This window comes from Vanellus vanellus (genome assembly GCF_965231255.1).
Source record: "Vanellus vanellus genome assembly, chromosome: 23".
NCBI classification, from domain to species: domain Eukaryota; kingdom Metazoa; phylum Chordata; class Aves; order Charadriiformes; family Charadriidae; genus Vanellus; species Vanellus vanellus.
The window spans coordinates 1,819,840-1,846,741 of NC_138928.1; the positions used below are offsets into that span (position 1 = coordinate 1,819,840).

The window sequence follows — 26,902 nt, forward strand, 5'->3', positions numbered from 1 at the left end:
GCGCAGGGGGTTGGTGTCTCTGCCTGAAACGAAGGACCCCATGGCGGGGGGACCCCAGTGCCTGGGGGAGGGGTGAGGAGGAGGAGGAGGGGGGAGGAAGGCAACCCTGCCCAGGCCCAGCACCTCCAAACAGGGCTTGGCACCCCCGACCCGGGCTGGGGATGCAGGTGGGTGATTCCCTGGGGATCTCAGGGCCCCATCAGCTCGTTAATGCATAACGAGGGGTGGAGAGGTAACAGACCTGACCCTGCGCTGGTGCTGAGCTGGGGGCTGCTGCAATGGGGGGCAGGGCTGACCCTGCCCAGCGCCCAAGGGTGCTGGAACCCACCCAGGGACGGGCACCCACTCAGGGATGGGCACCTACCCACTCAGGACCATGCGCCCACCCCCCCATGTCCCTGTCTGGTCTGTCCCTCTCAGTTCCCGGGCTCAGAGGCGGGAGTGGGGCAGGATGAGGCCTGGCATGTCCCTGTGGGGACCCACAGTGGGGTACTGTGGGGTCCCATGGGAGCCCAGTGCTCCCTGTGTCCCCACTCCCACGGGCCACTGCCCACCGTGGGGCCACCTGCCCACACCCTGCCCCCGCTGCCGTCCCGTGCCGTTTGACTTTTCCCCGTGATTTCTCCATTTTCTCCACTTTTTATTTCTTTTCCCCATTTATTTTTTTCTCTGTGCTTTATCTTATTTTTTTCCCCCGATTTATTTTTAATTTTTTTCCTGAATAAACGCAACTATTTTTTTTTTATTTCCTGGAAAAAAAAACTTCTTCTTTTGTTTTATTTTTTGTGATTTAATTTGGATTTGTTCCGTGATTCTGTTCCCTTGCCCCGCCCCCTCGCCCCCCGCTCCGCCTCCCACCCGACTCCGCCCAATCCCAGCTCCGCCCCTCGACCCTGGCTCCGCCCCCCACCCCCGGCTCCGCGCCTCCTGCGCCGTCCCCACCCTCCGCCGCCAGGGGGCGCCGCGCCGCCGCCCCCGTTCCTCCCAGCGCCGCCGTGCGGCCTCACTTGCCCGGCGGGTGCGCGCTGACGTCAGTACGCGCTGACGTCACGGGCAGGGCCGCCCCTGGCGCCGAGCGCGGCGGCCGCAGTCTCCGCCGCAGCGCGCTGCGAGCCGGCGGCACCAGAGCCTCCGCTGTGGGAGCGGCCGGGCCCAGTCGAGCTGAACCGGGTTAAACCGGCCCGAACCAGAGCGTTCCCGCCTGCCCGCCGTGCCCCGCCCCGCCCGGTACCGCGGGCGGCCCCGGCCCGCCCTGCCGCCGCCGCCGCCTCCTCCTTCTCCTCAGGATGTCGGTGCCGGAGCCCGCCGGCGGTGAGGAGGTGAAGCAGGCCAAGGAGGTGGAGGACGCCGAGAAGTATTCCTTCATGGCCACCGTCACCAAAGCCCCCAAGAAGGTAGCGGTAACCGGCGCGGGCCGGTCCGGTTCGGGGGGGAGCAGCCCCCGGTTCGAGGAGGGGGGCGGGAGGGGGCCGGCCCGGCTCTGGGAAGAGCAGCCCCACAGGTGTGGGGATGGTGGGAAAGAGGGAACTGGGTTAGTTTGGGGGATAACTGGGAAGGGGGGGTTGTCCCCATTCAGTGGGGGAGAGGGACACTGGCGAGGTGGGGAGGGGCTGGTACCGGTGGGGAGGGGGGGTTGGTACCGGCGAGGAGGGGGGAGTGGGGGGCTGGTACTGGCGAGGGTGTGTGTGTGTGGGGGGGCTGGTACCAAGCGTCAGGGTTGGGGGATGCCAGATGAGGGATGCTGGCCCAGTTTGGTGTGAAATAGGGAGGTATTGGGTACTGGGGAGAGAGTGGTGAGTACTGGGGAGAGAATGGTCTGTACTGGGACCCGGCCCTGGGCTGGCTGGGGGTGAGGGGGTGCTGATGGGGGGCTGGTACCAGTGTGTGTGGGGGTGCGATGTGGCTCGGTTCAGGGGAGCCGGGCCTGATCCAGCTTTGGGTGGGGGGGAAGGTGGGGAGCAGAGTGGGGGGCTTGGCCGTGGCATGGGGGTGTCTGGGGGACAGGGTGACCCCGGGCAGGGGGACAGGCAGGTGAGGTCGGGGGAGCGGGTCTGGGCACCCTGTGTGTCGGGAGGTGATGGCATTCAGTGGTGGGGACGGAGGAGGGGGACCCGTTAAATAGGATGAGCTGGCAGCAGCGACCTGGACATCCTGCTGTAGGTCACTCTGAAGGGCGGCAGGAGGAAATTCGGAGTGTTGAGCTCTTTTTGGGTTGTGGGTGCTGGTGGAGGTGCAGGTAGGAGCACGTTTGGGCTTGGGGAAGAGGCTGCCAGAGCAGCTCCCAGCGCTGAGATCTCCCAAGTCACTTCTTTACCCTTTCATCCTTGAAGGCCTTCTCGAAGAAGCTCCTGAGATCTCCCAGTGCTGCTCCCCACTGCCTGTGGTGCTTGTGTAAACGTTACGGTGTGTACAGATCGCACCACAGGCGGGCGAACACTGGCCATGCCGCTGTAGCAGGGTACAGGACCACCAGTAACTTGGGTAACCAGCTTTTAGATGGGTGAGTGCGTGGAGACCCACGCTCCAGGCTTATTGCAGACCTGCTGGGCTTGGTAACGTGCCGCTGAAGTCCTGGTCCTGCCAGCGAGGTGGATTTGTGCTCCGAGCGCTGCACGAATCCGCGCAGCTGCGGCCGGAGGTCCCTGCTGTGCTGAACATCGTGTTCCTCCTGGGGCTGCAATCGCCTGCCTCCGTGCTGGAAGCAAAGGCAGAGCAGAGAATGGGAATGTTCTCCTTTCTTGCTTGCTCCGGCCAGCGGTGGGATTAGTGCAGTGTCCAACCCTCGCAGAGGGGCTGCTGTGAGTCGGCTGCGTTCGAGGCGTCTCTCCTCACCCAGTCTCAGGGCTGCCATCAGGGAACAGGGGTCTGGAGGCTCTTCCTCCGCCCCAGCCCTGTTTATCCGGGCTGTGGACATAGCCTGGAGGAAGGAGCAAAGGAATGCAGAGCTGGGATCTGCCTCTTCCAGCGGTGGCTCAGCACAGCTCGGATCAGGGATTGTTTTTACCTTTTCATCACTGTCATCTTCCAGAAGGCCGGGGAGCTAACGGTGGGAGGCTGCAGCCGGCTGCTCTGAGAGAGAAGAACAAACTACTAATCCTGAAGTATCCTATGGGGCCAAAATATGCGTCATAAAAAGAAATGCGATGTGTGTGTAGGGGGGAATCGATCCAGCATCCTCAGAGGCAAAGCTTGCTCGTGTCTCGGGGGGGGGTGTGGGGGGTGTTGTATCACTTTGAATTTGCTGCTGTATGCACAGCTGTGAGGAGCCACAGTCAGATTTGGCGGCTGCTGCAGCCTTTCCTGGCTGGGTGATGATATTAAAGGTGCCCAGAGCGACACACGACATTTGAGGCTGATAACATCAGCAGCCAGTGAGATCTTGGGGAGCGTGCGATGCGGCTTGAGGTCAAGGAACAAAATGCTTCGGGCCACTGTTTTCCTTGCCTGGCTAGTTACTGCGAATAGCATGCTGTAATAGCGGAGGCGTTGGCAGAAGAATAAAAGGATGAGGAAGGGAGAATTGTCCTCCTGAGATAAGATGTTGAGTGCCCCCAGCTCAGATGTCTTCGAAGCAGGATGGCAATTAAACCATTAAAATGCCGTTTTGTTTCAATGCAAGTCGAAGTGACTTTTGTGCTCGCTGCCCCTGGAGCTCTCAGCGTGGTCAGAGGCCAGTGAAGAAGATGGGTGAGAGAGATGATTTACCGGCATTGAGGTAGGGGAAATCGTGAGGTGCGGCTGGAGCAGCTCCCTCCCTGGGGTTTTTAGGCTCCTTGAACTTTGACGATGTAGTTTGCGTAAGGCGTTTGGAGATGGGGAGGGTGGGAATGTGGCCAAGCTTAGTGCAGGCTCCGTCTCCTCCGTGTGACCTGCCACTGAATAGCTGTTCAAAGAGGAGCCTTAACTTGTGCTGGCGCTCGGGGAAAGCGCCAGTGTGCAGCAGAAGAGCCGGTGTGAGCCTGCCAGCGTCCCGTGGCCAGCTCGGACCTGGGGGAGCATCTCGGATGTGGCTGGAGGCACATCATCCCCACGGGTGCTGAGAAGAAGTCAGCATCCTCCCCGCTGTTGGCGGGCTGCGTCGGGGGCACCCGGAGCGAGCCTGAGCTGCGCTGCCAGCCTGGGGGGTCACTGACGTCTTTCTTTCCTCTCTTCTCAGTGACTTGGTTAAGGTGAAAAAGTGAAACAGCAGGAGGTAAGAGATTAAGAGATTAAATATGATCAACTCTGGATTTAAGTAGGAGCCGACACAGTCAGGGTGAATAGAGCTGGAGCCTTTCTGCAGAAATGGGGCTGTTTTCTGCCCAGGCTGGGGTTGCCTGGCTCTGCCAAAGCTCCTTTTTCGTTGCAGTTTATGGGAAATTGGGCTGTCAGCAAAATAAACACCAGCTTCGGTCAGAGCAAGGCGGTTCTTTGGCGGGGAGTGGTTTTAAGGCAGAGGTGAGCGATGCTGAGCTTTCTACTTTCTCCAAGTGTGTGCCTTGATGTTGCTGGGGGCGGGTTGGAAACACTGAGGCTTGTGGTTAAGTGAATGCGGGTGTGGAGGTGAAGGGAGAGCTCAAGGGCAGGTTGCGCTCTTCCAGATCCCACTGTGCCATCGCCGCTGCGCCTGGGCATCTGCTCTTCTGCCTCCCTGGAGACCGTAGGTGCCCTTGACAGCAGTTGCTTTCCAAATCCACGTCAGCCGGTCGGCGGAGCCTTAAACTCCCAACCGAGCCGAGCTGTGGGTGCCCTCGAGCGGGCAGGACACATGGCTGTGCTCAGAGATGGGTGGCAAGGGGGGGGGGGGGGCAGGCTTGGCAAGCACTGCCTCTGTCTGTCACTTCGCCTGATCCCTGTTGCGTCCTTTTCACGTGGGGATTGCTGTGCGGTGGGTTCCTTCGCACCTAGGTGCTGACAGACAGACACTCTGCAGACAGATCTGCTTACTCATGCAGCACACCTGGAGCGTGAAATGGGCTAAAGCCTCGAATTTGCTTTTGGGGGGTGGGTGGGTGGGTGGGTGAGCTACATGGCACCTCTGTGCCCTGAGAAGCCGGCGAGCCTGTGGCTGGTGTGTTTGGGTTGGTGCTGTGCCCCTGCGGATGCCGGCGCCGGAGGAATCCCGCTGAGGCTGTGCGGTGGGGAATGCTAATGCACAGCGCTGCGGCTTTGCAGTGGTAGTGAGCTGGAGCAATGCGCTGGCTGGCACGGGGGTGGCAGGCGGTGGGAGCAGGGGAAGGCTGGGGAGAGGGGGACGGATTCCCTGGGGAGCTGCCGTCCCCTGGGGAGCTGTTGTCCCCTGGAGAGGGCTGGATGCCTCCTCTGGAGCATCATTTCTCCTGCTGCTTTTCGCTGTTGCCTGCGGAGCCGCTCTCCTGCTGCCTGAGCAGCGGCTGACCTTGCTGCAGTCTGCTGCTTCCCTGCCCTGCGTGCAGCCCCTTCCCAGAGTCGGGTTTTCTGCCCCATTTTTCTCAGTCCCGAGTCATCTCAGGTCCCCGCAGCTCTGCCAGGCTGGATGCTAATAAAGCACCTTCCCCTTCAGGCTGTCAGGGGGACGAGACTGTCCTTGTTTGTACTGACAGAGCTCCTGGAGTCTCTCATTTTCCCTCTTTAATTTCATCCCTTAGACTGGCTGCTCATAAATCCTCCTCTGCCTTTGTGTGCTCGTCCAGGGCAGTGGCCACTATCTCCTCTCCTGATTGTTTAGCCAGACGCTGTACACTTGACTGTCATTGCTTCTTTGCCCAAGTCCCCTGTTCTTTTGCCTTCTCACCCTTTTTTCCCTGCAGTTTTTCCTTCTCATAACGAGATGCCTGGGCTGGGATGAGTTGAACAGCTCGTCTTACCCTGGATGGACCACCTGGGATGGGTCCGACCTTCCTTGGGATGCAGGAAAACCCTGAGAAGTGAATACGTTGCTGTAGTTAGATGGTCATGGGCTGAGCTGGCCATACCCTGACCCATGGCGAGAGCAAACCATGAGGGTGTTTTGAACAGAGATGATTTACTGGGGGCTGGGAGCAGACGGGTCACCGGTGGTGCTGTATTAAATGACAGAATCGTAATTATTTCTGTAATAAGTCGCTCTTGGGTCCTTCTCATCGCTTTGGCTTTTGGAGGGTTTTGTTGCTGGCCAGAGGGGGAGCCTATCCTCGTGACCCAGCACTACTGCAAGGTCAGAAGGTGCTTCATTAAGTTCTTGAACTGGAGAGCAGGTAGAAGGGAGATTTTCAGGGCTGGACAGACACAAACCACCTTTGAAGCGACATGCCAGGGCGTGGGGCTTTTGCTTCTCCATTCTCCTGCTGTGGTTCCATGAGGTTGGCTGGGTTTCCGCTCTGATGTCTGGCCTTTGGAGATGGGAAAAGGAGATGCATATTCATTCTCCGCAGTCTTCAGAAGCACCTCTTGTCGTCTTTTGATGGTGTGGGCCTGGGGGCCACCCATCTGAGCAGCACTGGTTCTCCTGTGAGCCCTGCTGTGCTTGGCAGGACCCTCCTTCTCTAGAGCGTGGGATGTCTGCTGGCGGCAGAAGTGCCGTGTTTTCTTTAGACCTTTCCCAAAATGCAAGATTATCTTCTGCTAAGGACCAGCCTACCACAATACTTTCTTTGGGACCTGAGCAGTTTTCCCCATGCTTTCCAGCCCGTGCAAATGTTAGAGCCTGTTCCTGTGCTCCCTGCTAGAGATTGAGGCTGGGATTTCTTTTTTTGCTCTGGTAACCAGCTCTTCAAGGCCAGGTTGGAGTTGATCCTTTTGGATAACCGGCTGGCTTGATGTGGGGCTTTGCTGGAGAGGATCGTGTCCTCACCGTTCCTCCGAGGAGCCAGTGAGCACCTCGTCCCAGGTGTTTAAGCAGGGGAAGGTGTGGGACTCAGCTGAAGAGATTTGCTCATACCTGGCCGCGTCTTTTATCATCAGGAGCTTCCTGCGGGCGACGTTCCCGTTTGCAGAAGGCTTGTTGCATTTCCTGCTGAGCCCTTTGATCAGTGCTGCTTATCTGGGGACTCTGACTCACCTTCACTCAGCAGATGGTGGTGACGTTTGAGGTGACTGTCCCAGGGCCTGCCACTGGCCCCTGGGGAGCCATGGGTGCAAAGGGACCTTCTGCTCACACTTGTGCAGAGCGTGACCCCACTCTTTCTCAATGGGACCATGGGTTGGATCAATGAGGGGGCTGGTGGCTGCTGCAGGAGGGTTGGGGAGTCCCACCAAGGAGGAGCATCTTGTTACCATCTCAGCAGGGTACGCTGGTGCCCCCGATCAAATCCCTGGGGACTTGGCCACCCTCAGCAGCGCCTCAACCTGGTCTGCACCGTGCCCCTCTAACCTTGGGCTAAGCATCGTCTTGGCGTGCATCCCCGGCGTGGTTCATCCTCAGCGGGGAACGGGTGCTCTGGGGCATCTTGGTTGATGGGCCAAAGAGAAAGCTGCCAGTTGGGGTGGTTTTTTAAGCAGCCAGTCTTGCTTCGTGGGCTCCCTGCCTCTGAGAGAGCGGGATGCGGAAGCTGGGGCTATTCATGCCTTCGGGAGGTTGCCCTGATTGCCCTGTCGCGTTGGGCTGCTTGAACTGTGAATTTTAATTACACTTTGGGATCAATACGGTGGCCTTGGTAACGAGCTTATTGCTGCTGCAGAATCTGTTTACTTCAGGTTGGTGACAGCCAAAGAACTTAGGTGGCCGAGGACATGATGTTCCAGCTCGTCAAACAGGCTGCATTGTAATTCGGGTCCTCGGCGGTGGCTACACGGGTACGGCTTCCCCTTGGCTGCCTCCTGCGGACCTGGAGTTCGCTGGCAGGACCCGTTCGTGCCTGGCGGAGGGAGCCGCCTTCGTTCAGGAGCCGGGATTTGGGTGGGAGCCTGGTTTATCTACCAAGGCGTGGGTGTAGGGAATCGCTCCTTCCAGCCTTCTGCGGGGAGAGAGAGAAGGTAGGCAGCCTGGAAAGGAGGTTCTGCGGGGGCTTTTTTGCCTTGCCGAAATTTATGTTTTGGTTTCCTCCTGCCAGATGGCCTGGGGTGAGGCTCAACCTGTGTCTGCTGTTTTCTGTCTCCTCCTTTCGCCTCCCCGCAGGGAGCCCCGAATATCGCACATTCTTGCACCGTGGGGAGAGGCTCGCATCCGACCTGGGCATGTTTTGGAGCGAGAACATCTGGCCGATCCCTGTTGACCTTGGAGCCATCAGCCTCTTGCAGGCAGTGCCTCCTTTGTCTCCCTGCGTTAACCAACCCTGTCACCAAACATTCTCCGAGCTCGCTGTCCCCACAAGGATGTCACTTCTTGTCCCTCCTGCCCCATTTAAAAGAAAGGGGCTCAGTTGAGTCAACCCTGTTTGCAGTAAGGGGTTGGCTTTGCTCCGATACGAGGAGTCGGTGCCCAAGAGGGTGATGTTTGTCCATCCTGGTAGTGATTCCTCTGAGTCCCGAGCAGTGGACAGCCTGGGGGTTTTCTCCTACCTTTCCTTTAACCAGATACAACAAAAATCAGTCTTTTCCAGGGCTGAAAGTAGAGTCTGTCGGTAAATGAGAAACGGGCAGCTTGTGGAAACACCGCTGCGAGGGGCTTTTGGGGGTCAGCCAGGGCAGGGGGCACGGGGAGGGTGTGTTTCCAATTTCCCGATTGCACAGCTGTATTTCCAGACTCTCTGGGATGTGTTGCGAACGGGCTGCTCCTCTTTCGATGCTGATCCTGTTGGGCATTTTCCCTTAGAGCCGCGGCATAGGGATAGAGGGTCTGCTGAGGGTGGCTGGAGCCTCCCCTGGGTGCTGTTTGCTCTATTGGTCTCTTGAAAGACCAAACGAGGTCTTGGAATGCTGTGGTTCTGCAAGCTGGTTCTGGGAGAGAAAAGGAGGCAGGTGGGGCACCTGGGTAGCCTGATTCCTTCCCCAAAACAGGGGGGCTGCTTTAGCATTACGAAGGAGAGGTTTGGGGTTTTCAGTTTGTATTTTTTAATTTTTATTCGTGGCTAACCCTTGCTTCGGACCTGCATGGTAGAGCTGAACAAGCCCTCTGATGGCACTTCCAAGTGTTCCCATGGTTTTGTACAGCTGTGGTTGTAGATGAGTTTTCAAATTAATTTAAAAATTGATGCTAATGAAAGATGATGGAAGAAGATAGATTTAGATGAGATATTGGGAAGGAATTTTTCGCTGTGGGGGCGGTGAGCCCCTGGCACAGGTTGCCCCGAGAAGCTGTGGCTGCCCCATCCCTGGAGGTGCTCAAGGCCAGGTTGGACGGGGCTGGGAGCAACCTGGGCTGGGGGGAGGTGTCCTTGCCCAGGGCAGGGGGTGGCACTGGGTGGTCTTTAAGGTCCCTTCCAACCCAAACCATTCTGTGATTCCCTATCATCTCTAACACACAAACACATTCCCATGTTCCCCCCAGCTCCCAAGCAGCCAGCCGGCCCGTTTGAGGCCGTTAATCCTCGGTTTGCCCCACTGGCCACAGCAAATGATTTAACCCGCGGTCCTGTCCACGCAGTGCTCCCAGCAAGGTAACTCCAATTAATACCAATTACCCTGTTGCCCAAACGCCTGGTGTGCCGCAGGCGCGTGGCTGGTTGGGCACCACAGATGACTCCGTAGGTGAGAAGTGTAGGATGTCTTTAACCCGATAGCTTTTTGCGCTGCGGGATGCGATGTTTGCCCAGCCGGGTTGCTGTGCTGGGTTTGTAAGGTATAACCTGTGAAACATGATGGGAGTTCACTGCCCTCAGAGATCCCAGTATTGGACTTTTGCTGTTCCTGCTGCGAAGGAGATAGCCCTCTGCGTGAAAGCCGGGAGCGAGCCTTTGCCTCGATTCCTGGAGTCCAAGGACTAGATGCCTTATCTGCTGGTGGGGAGCTTTCCCTCTGCTCTTGCTGGAGGCAGCGCACCTTTGACCTCGAGGTGTTTATAAGGCAGTAGTTATTCCCAGTTACTATTTAACAGCTGGGCACTCAAAATCACATTTATTTTATTTAATCCCGCCTTCTGTTTATTTTTCCTTTAACTGGCATTTACAGTGATTCCCATGATGACTGAAATCTTGCCGTGGTTTCCAGCCTATTAACCTTTGGAATGGCCCCATTTCTTTCTTGGTGTTTCTTCTTCTCTGCCGAGCTTTGGGATTTGTGTGAAAGTCCTTAATTCTCCTCTTGTACTCGTGGAAACTTGGTTTGTTGTTCTGTGTGTTTTTGTTTTTTGGTTTTTTTTTTTTTCTTTTCTCTCCCAGTGCTTTACCCAACCGTCCCTCCTCTACCGGTGAAGGATGGAGGCTGGTATCAGGGCTTGGCCGGTTTAGCTTGCCAGGTCCTCTGTGCCCTTTATTTCCTTGTTGGAAACGGTGTAAAGGTTTCCAGGCAGAGATCTGGCTGCGGTTCCTGCTCAGGGAGGTGGTGGGGAAGAGTGCCACGCAGGTCTCTGCCTCTCCGGAGAGAAAAACCTGCCCTGTGAACCCTGTGGGAGCTGAAAGTACAGATCCAAGCGGCACCGAGTTCAGTGCTGATGGTGCTTCGATCCACAAATCAAAGCAGCGCCCTTGGGCAGCTATTCCCAGCTGCTTTGTCCAAATGAAGCGCTCAAAGGTTTCTTCCAAAGGTTTGGGTTGGGGGGGAACCATCAGGAGAGGCCACACCTGGAGCAGAAGCAGGTCCTGTTCCTCCATATAACTTACGTAGCCGGGGCTGTGCTGCTTTTAGCTCTCCCCAGGGCCTTTGGTGCTCTGCCAGGGGGTGTGCAGGATCAGAGGATGCCTGCTGAGCACCCCGGCTGCCGGCCGGCTCCTCCAGCATCCCTGCGGCACGGTGGGGCATTGCTGCTGCAAACCCCCTCGTGCTCTGCCTGGGGTATGTTTTGCTGCCGACCTGATTTGAATTGGAAATCTGACCGTCCCCTGAGCTTGGCCGCAACCTCGTGTGAATTCACGAAGCTGCTTGTCATCTCGGTGTGTGCTGGCTCGCTTGGCCAGAGCTCGGAGGTGGTAAACCAGGGTGGTTTATGAATTGCGTAGCCAAATCCACCTCAAAAACCTCCCCTTGCAAGTGGTTTGGGGGTGAGGAGGGGGTGATCAGGGCAGGAGCCTCACTGATCCCGATGCCCGCATCGCTCTTCTGCCAGTACCTGATTTTTCCTTTCCTTTGGTCTTTATGGGATGCTGCGGTCCACAAATCCCCCTCCAGGGCTGGGTAACCTAGCAGGAGAAGAACTTTAAAAACATCCACGTGAATTTCCACCCCAGAAATACCCGTGTCCTGTTGGGTCGTGGAGCAGAAGCGGTGTCCCCACTGCATGCCGGAGGGCTGGGGGCAGCGGTGGGTTCCCTGCCCTCTGTCTAGACGCTGTCCTGTGGGAACAGGGACTTGGCTCCGCCAGCCTGGAAGCAGGGCAGAGGGGCTCCGAGGACAACAGCAGCCAAGTCCTCTAAACAAACCAAGTGCCCTGGCACGGCCACGCTCGCCGGTTCCCCCGAACGCAGCAGGACTGCTGCCAGCCCCGGGGCCAGCGTGGGGGAGAGACACTGGGAACCTGTGGCCAACGCGCTTGGGATGGCTTCAGCCCCTCGTCCCAAAAGGGGGGCAAACGTGGCTTCAGGGAGGGCTCTTTTCTCCTGGTCACGAAATGTTGGGGTCCCCTCTGGTACTCAGGTGGCTTTGGGAGAAGAACCCAGAAGAATGCTGTCCCCTCTTCAGGGAGGTGGCACAAGTAAACCTGCTGCTCAGCTCTTCTTTTTGACCTAGACTAGAAGAAAAGCCTCATGCTGGTTATTTTATTTTATTTTTTTTTCTTCCACTGATGCGTGGCTGAAGAGACCTCGGCCCCTGGGGTGCCTCTTCCCTCCCTTTGCCGCTGCGTTGACTGAACATGGTGAATCGCTTCTGCAAATAAGTGGATTAAACCAACTTGTCAGTGTGGCAGGACCCAGCTCCTCGTGAAAAACTGGTCGCAGCTACCCGGGAGCAAACGGTGCTTCTGCAGATAACGAATCCTCGGTGTTTGAAGCCCGGGTGTTTGAAGGCGCCTGTCTCCAGGTCTGCAAAACTCAGCCCCGGTTTGTGCCGATCATGTCTCATGCGCGAGTGGGGCTGGTAGAGAGGATGAGCGCTGATTTGAGCTGTAAAGTGTTTCTAGTCTGGCTGAATTTCCAGGAATGACAAAGAAACGATGAACTTAAAAGACAGGTCACGTCAGGGCTGCCTGAGCCGCGTGGGCAACCGGCAGTGCCCTCCCCGCCTCTGCCAGAGAGTTTTTGTTGAGGAGAGATTAAATAAGGGGAATTGGCTGCCCTGAATAGTCCTGGTCTCTGCTGCTGCTGGCTTTCTGCAGTCAAAGGAAAGGTCCCAGGACCCCGGATCCTTTCAGGCTTTCTCCTGGGAGGTGCAGAAGTGGGTTACAGAGAGTTTCTTGCTTTCCAGGCGGTTATGTTCCTGCGAGAATGTGCTCTGCTCCGATTTTGCTGTTTCTCCTTGGGCAGCTGCGCTGTGTCATCACGTCCATGGACATGGTGGAAGAAACTTAGGAGGCTGGAGGGGTTTGGGGGGTTCAGCACTTCCTTCTCATGTTGGGTGATGTGCAGAGCCTCCTCTTATACCCCCCCAATTACTCTAGGGCAGAAGTGGCTGTAAGGGCACTTTTTTTTTTTTTTTTTTTTTTTTACACCACTGTGAACGTGCCGTCACTCTCATTGTCCCTAATGAAAAATAATGATAAAAAAACAGGTTGTGAAGGCAAACCTGGTGATGGTAAGATGGGAGCCATTCCCCAGCACATGTCCTTTCTCCGGTGGAGGCTGTGCCTTAGTGAACGGGGTCAGTGTGCGGCCCCAGGGGTGGCTGTGGGTCGGTGGATGCTTTCCAAATCCTCCTCCTTCCTCAACCTGCTCCGCCACTGTCCCCTGAGGCTGTGCGGGATGCAATCGGGGATACGGAGCACGGCAAAAGAGCTCGAGCATCCTCTCTGGAGCCTTTCTGGGGATGGAAAGAGTTTTAAAATTAAAAGTGGGGTCGTCTTGTGTGAGAGAGAGACATGCCTGGCTCATCTGTGCCCAGGGTAAATCCAGCTGGATTTACAAAGTCCTCTGCAGCTCAGAGGTGGGAGGGGAACTTCTCTTACTCGGTAAGCTCAAAAAGCTGCTCTCTAGCCTGACTGCTGGGGAAAAATACAGGACAAACCATTGAGGATGGCACACCCAGCAAGTCACGAGCTGCTGCTTCGTTTAGATGGTAGCAGTCCAAATCTGGAATCTGTTTGCCCTTCCTATGTTGTAATAATTAAACAAACGAGGCTGTATGCGCTGGGGGCACGTGTGCTGCTGGGTTTGGGACTGCCCGGCCAATGTGCCCACGTATGGGCAGGTACCTTATAATGTAGGGAGAGGCTCGTTGAAGCTGATTGTGTAGCTTCACGGTGGTTTTTGGAAGCACCAGGCAGTGTAGCCAAACAGGGTGGCCAGTGTTTGCCTTGGGAGAGCCCAGGGGTCCCTGGCACCTCTTTTGACCCCTTTTTGGGGATGAGGTGCTCTATCAGCAAGGCCGATGTTCCCTCACGTCGTGCTCAGCCATACCCAGCGCCTGGAGGGGTGGTTCGAGCTGAAAATGAGCGGCCGTTGTTGGGAAGTGTCGGATCTCCGTGGGAATGGGCACGGTCACGCCAGGTTTCGCAAGGGGAGAAAATGTACTTCTGGCTTGGCAGGTGTGACTGGGAGCCGGCAGCGTTGAGCCTTGCTTTGCGAAAACTTGGCAGGAGATGTCAGATTCTGGTGTTTTTCTACGAGACATCTCCCCAAAAAACCCTGCTGTACCAATCCTGGTGCAGGACCCCAGCCCTATCTCCTCCTGGAAGCAGGCAGCGATGCTGGAAAACACCCCGGCTCTGTTTCTGTGCAAGAGAAATCAGTGCTGTGTTGTTTTGCCTCTTTGGTCATGAATTGCTGGGATGAAAAAATATTTTCCTTGCTCTTAAACCTTTGTGCTCCACCCGGTTGGAAAAGCCGCTTCCAGCAGGATGAAATTTGGGATGTGATTCGCCATCGTGCTCTCCGTAGCCGCACGGTCCCCATCTCGCTGCAGCCAACCCGGCTTTGGTCAGACACGGCCGACTCATCTGTAGCCCCTGGCCGGGGATGCCGTTCATTCAAATTCCCATGACAAGCCGAGGGATTACGAGATTTTCTCCGTCGCCTTAATGCAGCTAGAGAGCCCGGCACGTGGAAGGTAACGCAGCCGACGGTCACGCACGTCGCCGGTCGGCTCGGTCGCTGTGCCTGACCGCGGCACCCGCTGTCCTCCCTCATCTTCCTCTCGGCTGGTTGCCGGACGCTGCATTAATTTGCCGGGCTGGAGGTGGTGGTGGGGTGGGTTTGATGTGCAAACAGTTCCTTCAGTTCGGAAGCTGCTTGCAATGTTTGATGATAATTTTAGACAGGGCAGATTTTGCTAAGCTGCAGAGTTCAGATGAGCTCTGGTAAAGCCACGGTGGGGATTACTGTGGTTAATTCAGCACTTGGTTTCTTTAGCAGTGATTTCCCCCCCCCCCCCCCCCCCCCCACCTTTGGATTCAAACCCCACGTTTCTAGAACTGCTGTTTCTGCTAAAAAGTGGGACTGTGCCTTGGAACTGGCTCAACACCCAAGGCTGGTCCTCCGCAGGGGCTGATGGTGTCCGGTACATCTTGGTTGTCCTGGTGATATGGGGATGGCGTGGAGCTGGGGAACGCAGCTCTCCATCCCTGCCCTCTCCTTCCCATCGTGTCCTTCCCATCGTGGAGCTTTGCTCCACGAGACCATGCAGGCAGCACGTTTCACTGCAGGGAAGTGCCCTGGTCTCGGGTTCCCGGATGCTGTAGGCAAGGACAGACACCCACCTGCGCCCTGGGTGGGAGCAGAAAAGCCTGGGTTGTCTAGTTTTTGGGTTTTTTTTCCCCTCCTGGGTTTACCTCTTCCCTGGAAACCTTTCCCTGAGATGGAGAAAACTCCTCAGCTAACACTTTAAGCTGTTTTAATGCTGGCAGCTGTTTTATGGGGTACATTTACACCCTCCGGTTTGATGAGTTGCCAGAGGAAGAGGTGGGTGTGAAGGGGTGAAAATCCTGCTGTTCTGAAATTGCTGATTCCTCCCCCCCGCCCCACTCTGGAAATGCCCATGAGCAATACGCTGGCAGGGAGGTGGCACAAGCATTTCTCACCCTGCCTGGGGAAGATTGATCCAAGCAACAGACCTTGAACAAATTCCAGCAATATCATTCTGTGGTGGGGAAACCGCTGGACCTGCCAGCTCCGGCCCCGCGCCCCGAGGACACTGCTGTTACCTGCCTGGTGTTGCTTGCTAGAAGTGCTTCTGCACCTCTTATCTTTCGGTACCGGCTCTCCCAGCGGTGCTGTAGGTTATGATGCCCTCCAGTTCCTCCCTCTGCACCAAACGACTCAAACCAGTTGCGAAACCAAACTTGCGAACTCCGTTTTAGCGTTCCCGTTCCTTCCACTAATGCAAATTCATACAATTTGCGTCAGAATTGCCACGGCGTCTGCTGGGAAGTCTGGTCTGGGAAGCAGATGCCAGGCTGTAACGTATCCAGTACCGGAGGATCTGGCTTAAAACCTTTTAGCAGCGGCACCCACAAAAATGCCTGGGATGCCTGGGTGTGATGATGGACTTGATCTGGTGCTAGTCTGTTCCCGGAGGGGAATCTGGAGTCACCTCCATCACCCCACGTGTCCTCCCTTAGACTGAGCAGTGGGTTTCGTGTCCCTGTTTCCCCTCCTGAGCAGGATACCATCGCTGCTTTTGGCCTATCAGCTGTGTTTCTCCAGGAACCGTGGCTCCATTTTACAGCCCAAACAGCCATACTGGTGCTGCAGACTCCCCAGACCCAGATTGTGCAGATTCCTCCTTTCTGGAATGGATCATCTCAACTAAATAGTTTAATTCTTTTCCCCATGAAGGCTATTTCCCACATCAAAGCTTTCAGGGAGCTTTCGGGATGGTTGTGGCATGGAAAACCCCTCCTTGAGGCCACTGTGACCTGTTTCTTTCCATCATCTTGATTTCTTCAGGACTCTTCGCGAGGTCTCCTGGGTCTGTGGGGTTGCTTTGTTAATCCCACTCCCTGCGATGACGTCTCATCCCTGTTAAGTGGCAAAATTAAATCCTGCAGCGACACAATCAGAGGGAAGAGGCCACGCTGGGGTTCTTCGTCAGGGTCTCCTGCGTGGCAGCGTGCTGGGGAGGGGGGCATCAAACACGATTTCCTGGCGCTTTTCCTAATTCCCTTTCATCTCCGTCGTCTTTCTCTTGCAGAAGCAGCAATAAGGTTTTTTTTTTTGCTGGCCAGTCACACGGGATGAGCGCAGCAGCTGAGCAGTTTGGGGCTATTTTTCCCCTCCTTTTGGCCCAATGCACTTGAATTTGATGAACCGGTGGTAGGTGCTGGAGCCTTGAGTTGCCTCTGGCCAGGAGAGGAAGGAGGGGTGGCTGTTTTAGGGCTTCTCTTACAATGGAAACATCTGTAATGCGGAGGAGACTGAAAGCCAATGCAAAGTCAACTACTTTTTGTTGAAACATTCTCTCTTGCTGAGTTTTTTTCCCCCCCTGCTTTTAGTGTCGATTTTGGAAGGATGCGCTGTGTTTTTAACCTGCGGGATGCTCCGCTCCTGGGGAAGAGCCTGGTGGCACCAGGGATCTCGGTTTCTGCTGGGACCACCCCAGCTTTCTTGCTGCTGCGCTGTTGGGGCAGAAATCCGTTGGGACCGGCTGGGGTTGGAGCAGGATCTCTGCCCGTGCAGGGCTTGTCTGGAGCGCGCTGCACGGTATTTGTGTTGTATAAGCAGTCTGACTTTCTTGGAGGAGCCTCAGGGAGCCGGAGATGGACTAAAGGGGATGTTTCAAGGCTCAGTGGGTGCTTTTTTTTTTAAAAAAAATCTTCAGGTTTTAGGTGTAAAATGGGCTTTAACCTTCTGATGACAGAAATGATCAGGTGGAGGAGGGGGTTCAATTTTTGGCATCTGTAGCCACAGATCTGTTCCTTGATGCATTTGGTGGTGCTCATTTCTGCGACTACACCCATCAAGGTGGACTGAAGGGAGCCACGCGCCCATATAGCCTGGAAAGGTGATGTGCCATAAGAAGCACCTCTGATTTAGCACTTCTCTTTCTTTGCGCTTTCAGCAAATCCAATTTGCAGATGACATGCAGGAGTTCACCAAGTTCCCAACCAAGACGGGCCGTCGGTCCCTGTCCCGCTCCATCTCACAGTCTTCCACCGACAGCTACAGCTCCGGTAGGTGCCGGGCTCCTTCTCTGTGTGTGGCCCTCTCCCAAATCTGATGTTGGTGCCGCTGTGAATGTGATGCTCGCACCGCACGTCAGGATGCTCCATGCTGCTGTGTTGTACTTGGATGTGAAGGGGATAATTCTGGGGGTTCCTGAAGTTCAGGCATTGATTACCAGTTGACAACCCAATTATCTCTGGGATGTTTTAGAGAACAAGAGTGCAAAATTCCTTCTGGACGTTGGCTTTCCTTAGGAGATTTGTAGTTTGAGCCACAAGTGTGTGTGCATGAAAGCTGGGAAGCAAAACAAAGCTGAAACCTGCCCGAAGGGTAGGAGGTCCCCCAGACTCCTGAGACCCGGGGTAACATGCGCTCTTCTCCTGGGTTTAGCTGCCTCCTACACGGACAGCTCTGATGACGAGGTGTCCCCCCGAGAGAAACAACAAACCAACTCCAAAGGCAGCAGCAATTTCTGTGTGAAGAACATCAAGCAGGCAGAGTTTGGGCGCCGGGAGATCGAGATCGCTGAACAAGGTAAAAGTGGAGCGTGGGATTCATGGGGCTTGTGACCAGGTTGCTGTGCTCTCTGGAGACCAGAGGTGGGCCATGGCAATTCCCACAACTCTTGTCACAGCCTTGAGTGTATCCCATCTTATCCGCCCCCCCTCAAATCAGCAGATTATTTGAGGAAGAGCTAGACGTGACAGAAGGTGCTAACGATGTGTAGCATCCATTTTCTAACAGCAGCAGAGCTCTTGCAGAGTTTAACGTTCTGGTGGCTTTGAATGAGAAACCTCAATGGGTGAGGATCTTGCAACACCTTCGGAGACATGAAAACTGAGAGTCCCAACCCCTTCCCCCGGGGCCTGTGGGAAGCCGAGTTCCCATTTCCAGTGGGGTGATTGAGTAACTTTGCTTTCGGGCTCCTTTTAGACACATGCAGCCAAAGCCGTAGAAGAGGAAGATAATCCAAGCACATTTAGAGCAGCTCTTCTGAGCTGTGGCAGCACTGTTTTCATCTTCTTTAGGTGCTTCTCCTTGATGCTGTTCTGCTGCAGGGCTGGTGACTGTCCTTAGTTGCCTTCCTAGGGCAGCGCCTGTCCCAGACCTCTCTTGTTACGTGGTCAAATGACAAATGACACTGGTGTTTTGGTCCCATTTTGGACAGACCTGCCAGGCCAGGGATGAGGAGTTTTCTCCCCGGCTATGTAACGACTATAGCAAAAGCTGTGGGGCTGGATGGAGCCTGGGGGAGACCCCAGAAAGGAGAGCAGGTCTGGCAGAGAGGGGCCTCTCTGGACTAAGCCCTTGTTAAAACCCCTCTTTTCCTTTTACAGACATGTCTGCTCTGATTTCACTCAGGAAACGAGCTCAAGGGGAGAAGCCTTTGGCTGGAGCTAAAATCGTGGGCTGTACCCACATTACAGCACAGACTGCGGTGAGTCGTGGCTTATTTGGGGCATCTGGGGTAGGAGAGACCATTTTTTTTTTTTTTTTTTTCCCCTGGGGAAGAGAGTCTTAAGTTTCCCAGCCACGGGCAATTGAAGGGGACACCTTCACTTTTCTGGAAACATCTTGGACAGGTTCTGCTGCCTGTATTTCCCCAGGGCAGTGTTTGCCGGAGCCGATCTCTGATGGGTTCCTCGCTGCCCGTTGCACAAGGCTGTGCTTGGGGCCCTGTGCCATGCTGGCGTGGCTGTACCCAGCACCGCTCACCCCTCTGTCTTCCAGGTGCTGATCGAAACGCTGTGTGCGCTGGGAGCGCAGTGCCGCTGGTCTGCCTGTAACATCTATTCCACCCAGAATGAAGTGGCGGCTGCCTTGGCAGAAGCTGGTGAGTACAGCTGAGCCTGGGGACGCAGAGCCCTTCCAACTCCTCCTGCCTCTGCAGCCGTGTCCCAGACGGCTTGTTTGAGGGATGGTTTGGACCAAATGTCTTTTAAGGAGGGATAAACAGGTCTGATCCTGTTGTGGGCTGCGGTTTGATCTCTGCGTGGCCCCTTGGCCCTCCTGTCTGTGGCTTTCCTGAGTTGGCCAAGCAGGAGAGAGCTCTGCCAAACTCAGCAGATGCCAAGGATGCTCCTCCTCTTCTAGGTGTTGCTGTGTTTGCCTGGAAGGGGGAGTCGGAGGATGACTTCTGGTGGTGCATTGACCGCTGTGTTAACGTAGACGGCTGGCAGGCCAACATGGTAATGAGCCTTTTTCCAGCTCTTCCTCTTCCTCCACGGAGCGGTCGCTGGGTGCTCCTCACCCTTCCCTCCCTGGGGGCTGTTCCTGGGAGACGGCTGGGGCTGCCTGAGCATCTGCTGATGTTGTAAAGGTCTCTGAGCCCCTGTTAAAGTGGGGATCCTGGAGAATGGCAGCCAGAGCTGGGCTGGGGGCTGCTGTGGTGGTTGTGGGAGGTGCAGGGACAGTGTCCTGAGTTGGTACAGCCCAGTGGCATGGCAGCATCTCCTGCCGGAGCTGCCAGCAAGTTGAGAAACCACAGGACCTATTTCCTCCCCAGGATCAGCCCTGTCAGAGCTGCCCCAACCGCTCCTCTCTAGACACAGATCCCATTCTACCTCTCCCAAAGAGAGAGGGGTCTCTGCGGGGGACCTTTCCTTTGCTGAAAGTAGATGGCGCCTCTCACTGCCTTGATGCATGGTCTGTGATCACTAATGATGAGATAGCATGTGTCAGTGGGCTGTGACAGCTCCCGCAGCCCTTCCTCTCGACTGTTTGCTTTCAGGGTATGAATGTTGTGGCGTCCTTCTGATCTCAGCCTGTTTAGTTAGTGCTGCCTGTGGTCACGTTTCCAGGCTGCAGAGCAATAGCAGGGGCAGAAAACCCTGTTAGGATCCATCAGCTCCATGCAGGGGGTAAGAAATCCTCTGTGTTTTGGAGGAGACCCTGAGTTGCTGGCAACTAGGGAACCCAGGAGCCCTGGCTGCCAGGCCTCTGCCCAAATAGCCCTCCGTTGGTGCCTGAAGATGCTCTCCATCTCTTTTTCCCTGTCCCGTCCTCAGCGAGTGCTTTTCCCAGTGGAAGGCCTGACTGCTCCATGCTCTTCCTTTCCCGTTCTCTAGATCTTGGATGACGGTGGGGACCTGACCCATTGGGTTTATAAGAAATACCCCAACGTATTCAAGAAGATCCGAGGGATTGTGGAAGAGAGTGTGACCGGTGTGCATAGGTAGGAGGTTTGGGAAGGCTGATCTGGGGATTTCTTAATGGGTTGCTGGTCTCTGCTCTGACCTGCCTCTGTCCTCTCCCAGGCTGTACCAGCTCTCCAAGGCTGGGAAGCTGTGTGTCCCAGCCATGAACGTGAACGACTCTGTCACCAAACAGAAATTTGACAACCTGTATTGCTGCCGGGAATCCATCCTGGACGGGTGAGTCTACCCCTTCTCCCCATCCCCACTGTCACTCTCATACCAGTGGATTTGGCTCCAGTTCCTCCTGAGCAGAGATTGGACTCTTTGCTGCTTTGCCCTTGCTGTGTGTTTGCAGGACCTGGTTTGGGGGGGCTCTTGCAGCGGAGCGCTGCCCTGTGCTGTCAGCGGTGTGCGCTTGACTAATCCCAACACAGGTCTCTCTCTGTCCCCCAGCCTGAAGAGGACCACGGATGTGATGTTTGGAGGGAAGCAAGTGGTGGTTTGTGGTTATGGGGAGGTGAGTTTCATAAGCGGCAGTCGATGGAGCTGTGAGTCAGCCTCCCCCCGAGCCATCCTTCCCCTGAATTCAGCATCCTGCTGCTTCCTTGTGGAAAGACCATGTGCCCTTGATATAGGAGTAGATCAAACCTGGTGAGCGATTACCAGGGAAATCTTGCTAGAACCTGCTGGGAGGTTGCAGAACAAGCATCAGATTTCCCGGTTTGCCTGCAGATTAGCTGGGCTGCAAATACGACAGTTGCTGGGAACGCTGGCCTGAATTATAACTACCCATGGGTGCTCCCATCTGCTGTCCCTGGACTGAGTTCAGCATCCAGCCCGGCTGTCACCGAGCCTGCGACAGAGGAGGCGGAGGGGCAGGCTGCATCTCGCTGGTGGATAATGTTCTGGCAGAGGGGAATCGTATCACGAACTTGTAAATGATTCTGCCCCTGGAAGAGCAGGGAGCTGGGAGCTGACACCTTCCCTCCATCTGTGCACTGTCTGCGTGGGTGTTTATCTTCCCGCGCTGCGAAGGGCCTGGCAGTAGCTGCAAATGCTCTTCCCGGCAGGAACACGCTTACTAATTTATTTAGACACCAGTGGAGCCCAGCTCTGCTCGACCAAGAGGCTGCGCTGGCTTTCGCCCAGGCGCTCCGGGGTGGCGTCTCATTCTCCAGCCATGAGTTGCGGTGGGAGTTGTAGTCTCCAGGGCCTGTCCTGAGTTTTACTGGACTTCTTCAAAACAAGGGAGTCCTTCCACCCTTGCTGGTTTCCCCTTTGGATGTGGGTTGAAATCCCAGTTTGGCCTGCCTGGCTGTTTCCAGTAGATCTGAGGTTGGAGCTGGGTGATAAGTAAGGGTGTCTGTGGAGATGTTTCTTGTCTGGCAGCATCTCGCTGGTCAGAGAACAGGGCTGACCACGGGTACGTGCAGATTAGCCAGGTGTTAGTGTGGGTTAAGTGGTGTGGAGTACCGAACTTCAGTTTAATTTTGTAGTGAGGAAAGGGATAGAGTCAGAGATGCTGTTATAGGAGCTCTGCTCTCCCCCATGCTGATGTGGGGAGCGTGGGACGGAGGATCTGTCCCTTCATTGGTGCAGGACAGCTCTGAACGCCAAAGAAACCCTTTGGCTAAAAGGCAAGTGGGGGAAGTGTGTGCTTGTCCAGACTGGGTTTAATCTCCTCTTGGAGGAGACCTCAGAAGGGCTCCTGCGATGCTGGGGGCTGTGCAGGCTGCAAGCGTGTTGGTTTTGGGAAGCTTTGCCAGCTGGTGGCTGTGCTGGAGGGCTGGTGGCCTTAGAGGGGGAGCTGGGCTTGTGGCAGAAGTGCCACTCACCAGATACATCGCTAAGCTGTTCCTGGCATCAGGCAGATGACCGAGATGAGCGTCTCCCAGCTTGGGACGTGCTCGGGCTGTTGTAGGGAAGGGGTTGTAGTGCTCAGTGCGTCCCATGTTCAGCTTCACACTGATGCTTTGCCTCGGCAGGTCGGCAAGGGGTGCTGCGCCGCTCTGAAAGCCCTGGGAGCCATCGTCTACGTCACGGAGATAGACCCCATCTGTGCTCTCCAAGCTTGGTAAGATGTTACATGCTGCTTGTGAGCATCTCTTTGTCTCCTCTCCGGCCTCCTTTAAACCCCAACGGAGGCTGCAATGGAGGCAGGAGCATCTGTGGCTCATCTTGGAGAATATACATCTTGTTGGGGTGTGATGGGGAAGGGCTGGGGCAGGATTCAGGGCTGTGGGGTACCAGGCGGTAGGGACCTGCACCAGCTGGCTTGGGAAGGCTGCTCGAGGGTTCATGCAGGGCTGGCTGAATGCTCCACGCGTCCCCTGGCTCCTCCGACGTTTGCAAGAGCGGGTTTGACGCCGCATCCTTTGCGCAGCCTTTCTTCTCGCATCTGGCATCCCTGGGGGAGTGGAAGGATAGCCTGGCTGCTGCGTGAGCAGGTTGGAGCTGCTGCAGCAATACAGTGCTGAGATCCCTCCTGGCCTGGGGCAGAGAGGGAACAGGCTTCTCCTCCTCATCGTGGTCCCTCTCCCCCTTTTTTGCCAGCATGGACGGATTTCGGGTGGTGAAGCTGAGTGAAGTAATCCGTCAGGTGGATGTCGTCATCACCTGCACAGGTAGGGACGGAGAAGGTCATGGATGAGCCTTGGAACAGGCTGAGAAGGAGCAGTCATTCCCAAGCGGGTGTCTCAAGGGCTCTGGGGGAGCTGGGGATGGAGGACACTTTGCTGCCACAAACTGCTAATTTTGAGAGCAATAACTGCTCTCTGGCAAGAGCTTTTCCTCCCATCCCTCCCAGTCTGCTATTCGGCCACAGTCGTCCTCAGTCCCTGGGAGGAGGGACCTCACAGCTGTGTGTCCCCAGAGGTGTTTTGGGGTCTCCTAGAGCCTGGTTAATTCCTAGGACCAAAGATCAGCACTCATCCCACGTGTATCTGTTGTCACAGCCAGGAGGACTTTCATCCTGGTGGAAGTTCATCTGATGTTGCCCCAAGCTGAGCTTCTCTGAGTCAAGTGCAGGGAAGGAGAAATAGGCGGATATTTCCACTGCCTTGCGTTCACCTGTGCCCTCTCTGCAGGAAACAAGAACGTGGTGACCAGAGAACATCTGGATAGGATGAAGAACAGCTGCATCGTGTGCAACATGGGCCACTCCAACACTGAGATCGATGTGGTGAGTCTGCCCGTGGCCTTGACGGCTGCTGTCCGCCCCACCGTCCTCCAGCGATGACTCCAGCCTCTTCCTCCTGCTCTTGCAGACCAGTCTCCGGACCCCGGAGCTGACCTGGGAGCGGGTCCGTTCCCAAGTGGACCACGTCATCTGGCCGGATGGGAAGCGGGTGGTGCTGCTGGCTGAGGTGTGCTGAGAGCTGTGCCAGGACGTTGCTTTGGGTCTCCGTCAGGAAATCGCTGTGTGCCAGATTGTAACAGAGACATAACCAGGTGGAAAGGTGCTAGGAGGAGGTTCAGAGCTTAAGAAAGGCTTTCTTGATTTTATTTTTTTTTAATTGTTTTTCATATTCTTGAGGCAGGGGAGGTATCATGCACCACATGCAGCCCCAGAGGTGCCATCTGGCTCCGTTCTTTTGCACTGTGAGCCATCCCCATCAGCCAAATGCCATCTGCTTCTGGCTTTGGCAGGGTTTCCTGTGCAGCAAATGGGCTGGGTGTCTCCTCTTCCCACCTGAGCTCTCCTGGCAGCGGGAGGGACTGGTTCTTTCTAGGGACCACAAAATTTCCCTGCCTTAAAGCTAAGGGTTAGGGGTGGAAACTGAGGCGGAGTTTGAATGCTCTGGACACATAGGTGGCCCTTGAATCACTGCGCTGCGGTTGCCCCCTGTCCCTGGGAGGGGGTAGAGGTGAATCCTGTCTCGAGACTCGATTCGGTTTGGCTCTGGGGGCAAGTTCAGCTCTCTGCAAACTCCTCCTGCTGTCTCCTAGGGCCGTCTTCTCAACCTGAGCTGCTCCACGGTTCCCACCTTCGTCCTCTCCATCACGGCCACCACTCAGGTCCGTACGCTGCAGGGTCGGGGTGCCGAGGGGCGGAGGGTGCTCTGGGGCCTTGCACGAGCCTCAGGGTGAGAACGGTTTGGAAAAAGCTGGGAACACACAATTGGATGGGTCCTTGGCACGTCACCAGTGCCAGATATACCGGAGCCACCACCTCTTGGCTGGGATGCCGTTAATGACGGCGTGAACTTACTGCTTTGGTTACAGCTGGGAGAGAGCTTTTAAATGAGCCAGGCTTGATGGCAGAGCTCCTGCTGTGCTGTAAGCCACGGGCAAGCTCACCCAGCACAGGTTTAAGCTTACCTCAGAGAAAAGCTTTGCTTTGTCTTTGGACTTTTGATTTCTACATCACTTTAAAAAACAAACAAACAAACAAACAAAAAAACCCAAAAAACAATCCAAAACCTTGGGGTGAGTTTTGGGGATCTGGAGGTCAGTGGTTAAAATGCTCCTGCCCGGCATCGGTGCCGGCTCAGCTGGGCGGACACGGTGCGTGTCTTGCACTGTTTGTCGTGACTCTGCCTGTCCAAAGAAAACGCTGATTACGTTTGGCTCCGCTCTGCGATCTGCAGTCGGTGCTGGCTGTGTGAGCAGCTGAGGTCGGCACAGCCCTCGGTCTGCGAGCGATGGAAGAAACGCGCTGGGCTGGAAACACCAGGGGGGGACACGGACTGATGGCTGGGGACTGCCATGGGGGGGGACAGGACGGCCACGCTAAGGGTGGGGGATATTCTTATCCTCACACTTGTCAGCCCAAACCACCGGGGACCGGGGCTGTGTTTCGGACCTGGCGCTCAGCTGCGTGAACCGGCACTTGAGGGAGATACGGTTTTATTTCTGCTGAAGGAGCGGCCGTGGGTTTTGGAGCGATGCCGCCAGCTTAAAGCGATCAATCCCTTCGTTCCTGTGTGATGCAGCAGGCGTACGGTTTAAAAGAATTAGGGCTGCTCCCCTCTCCTCCGTCCTCGCGTTCCGCTTTTCCCCGGGGCGTTAAGCCCAGATGCTGTGCACAAGCTGGGTGACATCTCCTCTCTGATCTCTGGTCCTCCCCCAGCGGCGGTGGGATCATGGAGACCCAGAGAGGGCTGTACCCTTAGGTGGAAGCCTTTTCTTCGAGGCATTTTGGAAATGGTTGCCCCCTCCCTCAGGCTCCCAAAGCCTTATCCCAAAGCCAAAGCAGCTCCGCTGCCGTTGTGGGTGTTGAACGCTGCCCGGCTTGGTGGCCGTCCCTGACTGTCCCCGGGCTGTCCCCTGTGATCTCTGCAGGCTCTGGCTCTGATTGAGCTTTACAACGCTCCCGAGGGCCGTTACAAACAGGACGTGTACCTGCTGCCGAAGAAAATGGGTGAGTGAAGGGAACCCTGACTGAATTATCCCCCGGGGCTGCTGTGGGTCAGCAGTTGTGGATGTGTGGAGAAACTCGAACCTGGGCAGGAAAAAAAGTACCCGAGAGAGAATGATTTGAGGGAAACCAGCAGAGGCGGCAGCCTTAAAACATGCAGGTTACGCGATTTATTTATCCTTAGCGCTCTGCAGCGTGGCAGGCATCCCTTGTCCCGCGGCCTTCCTGCTCCGAGGTTTTTCAGGTGACCCTCGTGCCTTTTGGTGCACGTCCAGCCCTGCTCAGCACAAGGGCGCGAGCTCAGCTCTGCTGTAGGCTCAACGTGGTGGCAAATCCCTGCTGCTAGATGGGAGGGACTGCCCAGCCAGACCCAGCGCAGTGCCCCGACCCTTTTCGTGCCATATGATGAGTTCGTACGTCATCTCCTCGGCAGTGCAGTTTGGGGGGGACATGCACCCCTGATCCCCCCCTTTCCTCTCCCCCTTCTCAGACGAGTACGTCGCCAGTTTGCATCTGCCTTCATTTGACGCCCACCTGACGGAATTGACGGACGATCAGGCGAAATACCTGGGACTCAACAAAAACGGGCCTTTCAAACCCAATTATTACAGGTCAGTGCTGGCCGGGGCAGGGAGACGCTGTCTCCCCACCCAGTGGGTGCTGGTGGGGGCATCTCCTTGCACTGGGACAGCATCAGCTCCCAGGAGCTGTGTCCCCAAGCACCCACCGCCTCACTGTCCCCTCCCTTCTCTTCTAGATACTGACGGACCATACCCATGAAGGACCAGACCACACAAGGCAACATTAGAGAGATTATTTTTAAAGATCATTTTTATTTCGGTTTACCTTTTTCTCTTTTTTTTTAAACCGACAAAAGAACCTGTTTTTACATTTATCAGCGTGATTTTAAGGTCACTTTTATTTTTATTTTTTTTCTCCCTCAGTTTCACCCTTTTACATGATCACATCTCTGTCCGATCTTGGCAGACGACCTGGGTTTCGCTTCTTGCTTTCATGTGGCTGAAGCCGCTGGGGGCTCCCAGCCCTGGCTCCCAGAGAGGGTTTCCCTTTCCTGATGTGCCAAGGGCAGTTCATTCCTGCAGCGATTTTTATTTTATTTTATTTTGTTCTCTCCACCTTTCCAGCCCGTGTTAGTCTCGTCCGGGATCCCTGCAGATACGGAG

The 26,902-nt window shown here is 55.7% G+C and overlaps 1 protein-coding gene across 1 annotated transcript; it reads left to right on the plus strand.

The window, feature by feature from the left end:
- The first annotated feature begins 1,151 nt into the window (after positions 1 to 1,151).
- On the plus strand, positions 1,152 to 26,576 carry AHCYL1 (adenosylhomocysteinase like 1). Its single transcript, XM_082494620.1, has 17 exons — positions 1,152 to 1,394; positions 17,119 to 17,230; positions 17,613 to 17,756; positions 18,560 to 18,660; positions 18,954 to 19,056; positions 19,317 to 19,411; positions 20,291 to 20,397; positions 20,480 to 20,596; positions 20,813 to 20,876; positions 22,345 to 22,433; positions 22,913 to 22,983; positions 23,446 to 23,540; positions 23,626 to 23,724; positions 24,308 to 24,376; positions 25,643 to 25,721; positions 26,209 to 26,329; positions 26,476 to 26,576. Exons 1-17 carry the CDS (start codon positions 1,287 to 1,289, stop codon positions 26,480 to 26,482), a joined length of 1,581 nt encoding a protein of 526 aa, XP_082350746.1. The 5' UTR covers positions 1,152 to 1,286; the 3' UTR covers positions 26,483 to 26,576.
- Positions 26,577 to 26,902: the final 326 nt, after the last annotated feature.

What these genes read in the sequence shown, in the direction of transcription:
- AHCYL1 (XM_082494620.1), top strand. Translation starts at nt 1,287, where the DNA reads ATGTCGGTGCCGGAGCCCGCCGGCGGTGAGGAGGTGAAGCAGGCCAAG. An exon ending in ACGGCTGGCAGGCCAACATG is followed by an intron (nt 19,412 to 20,290) that starts GTAATGAGCCTT and finishes CCCGTTCTCTAG; the next exon opens with ATCTTGGATGACGGTGGGGA. An exon ending in CGGGAATCCATCCTGGACGG is followed by an intron (nt 20,597 to 20,812) that starts GTGAGTCTACCC and finishes TCTGTCCCCCAG; the next exon opens with CCTGAAGAGGACCACGGATG.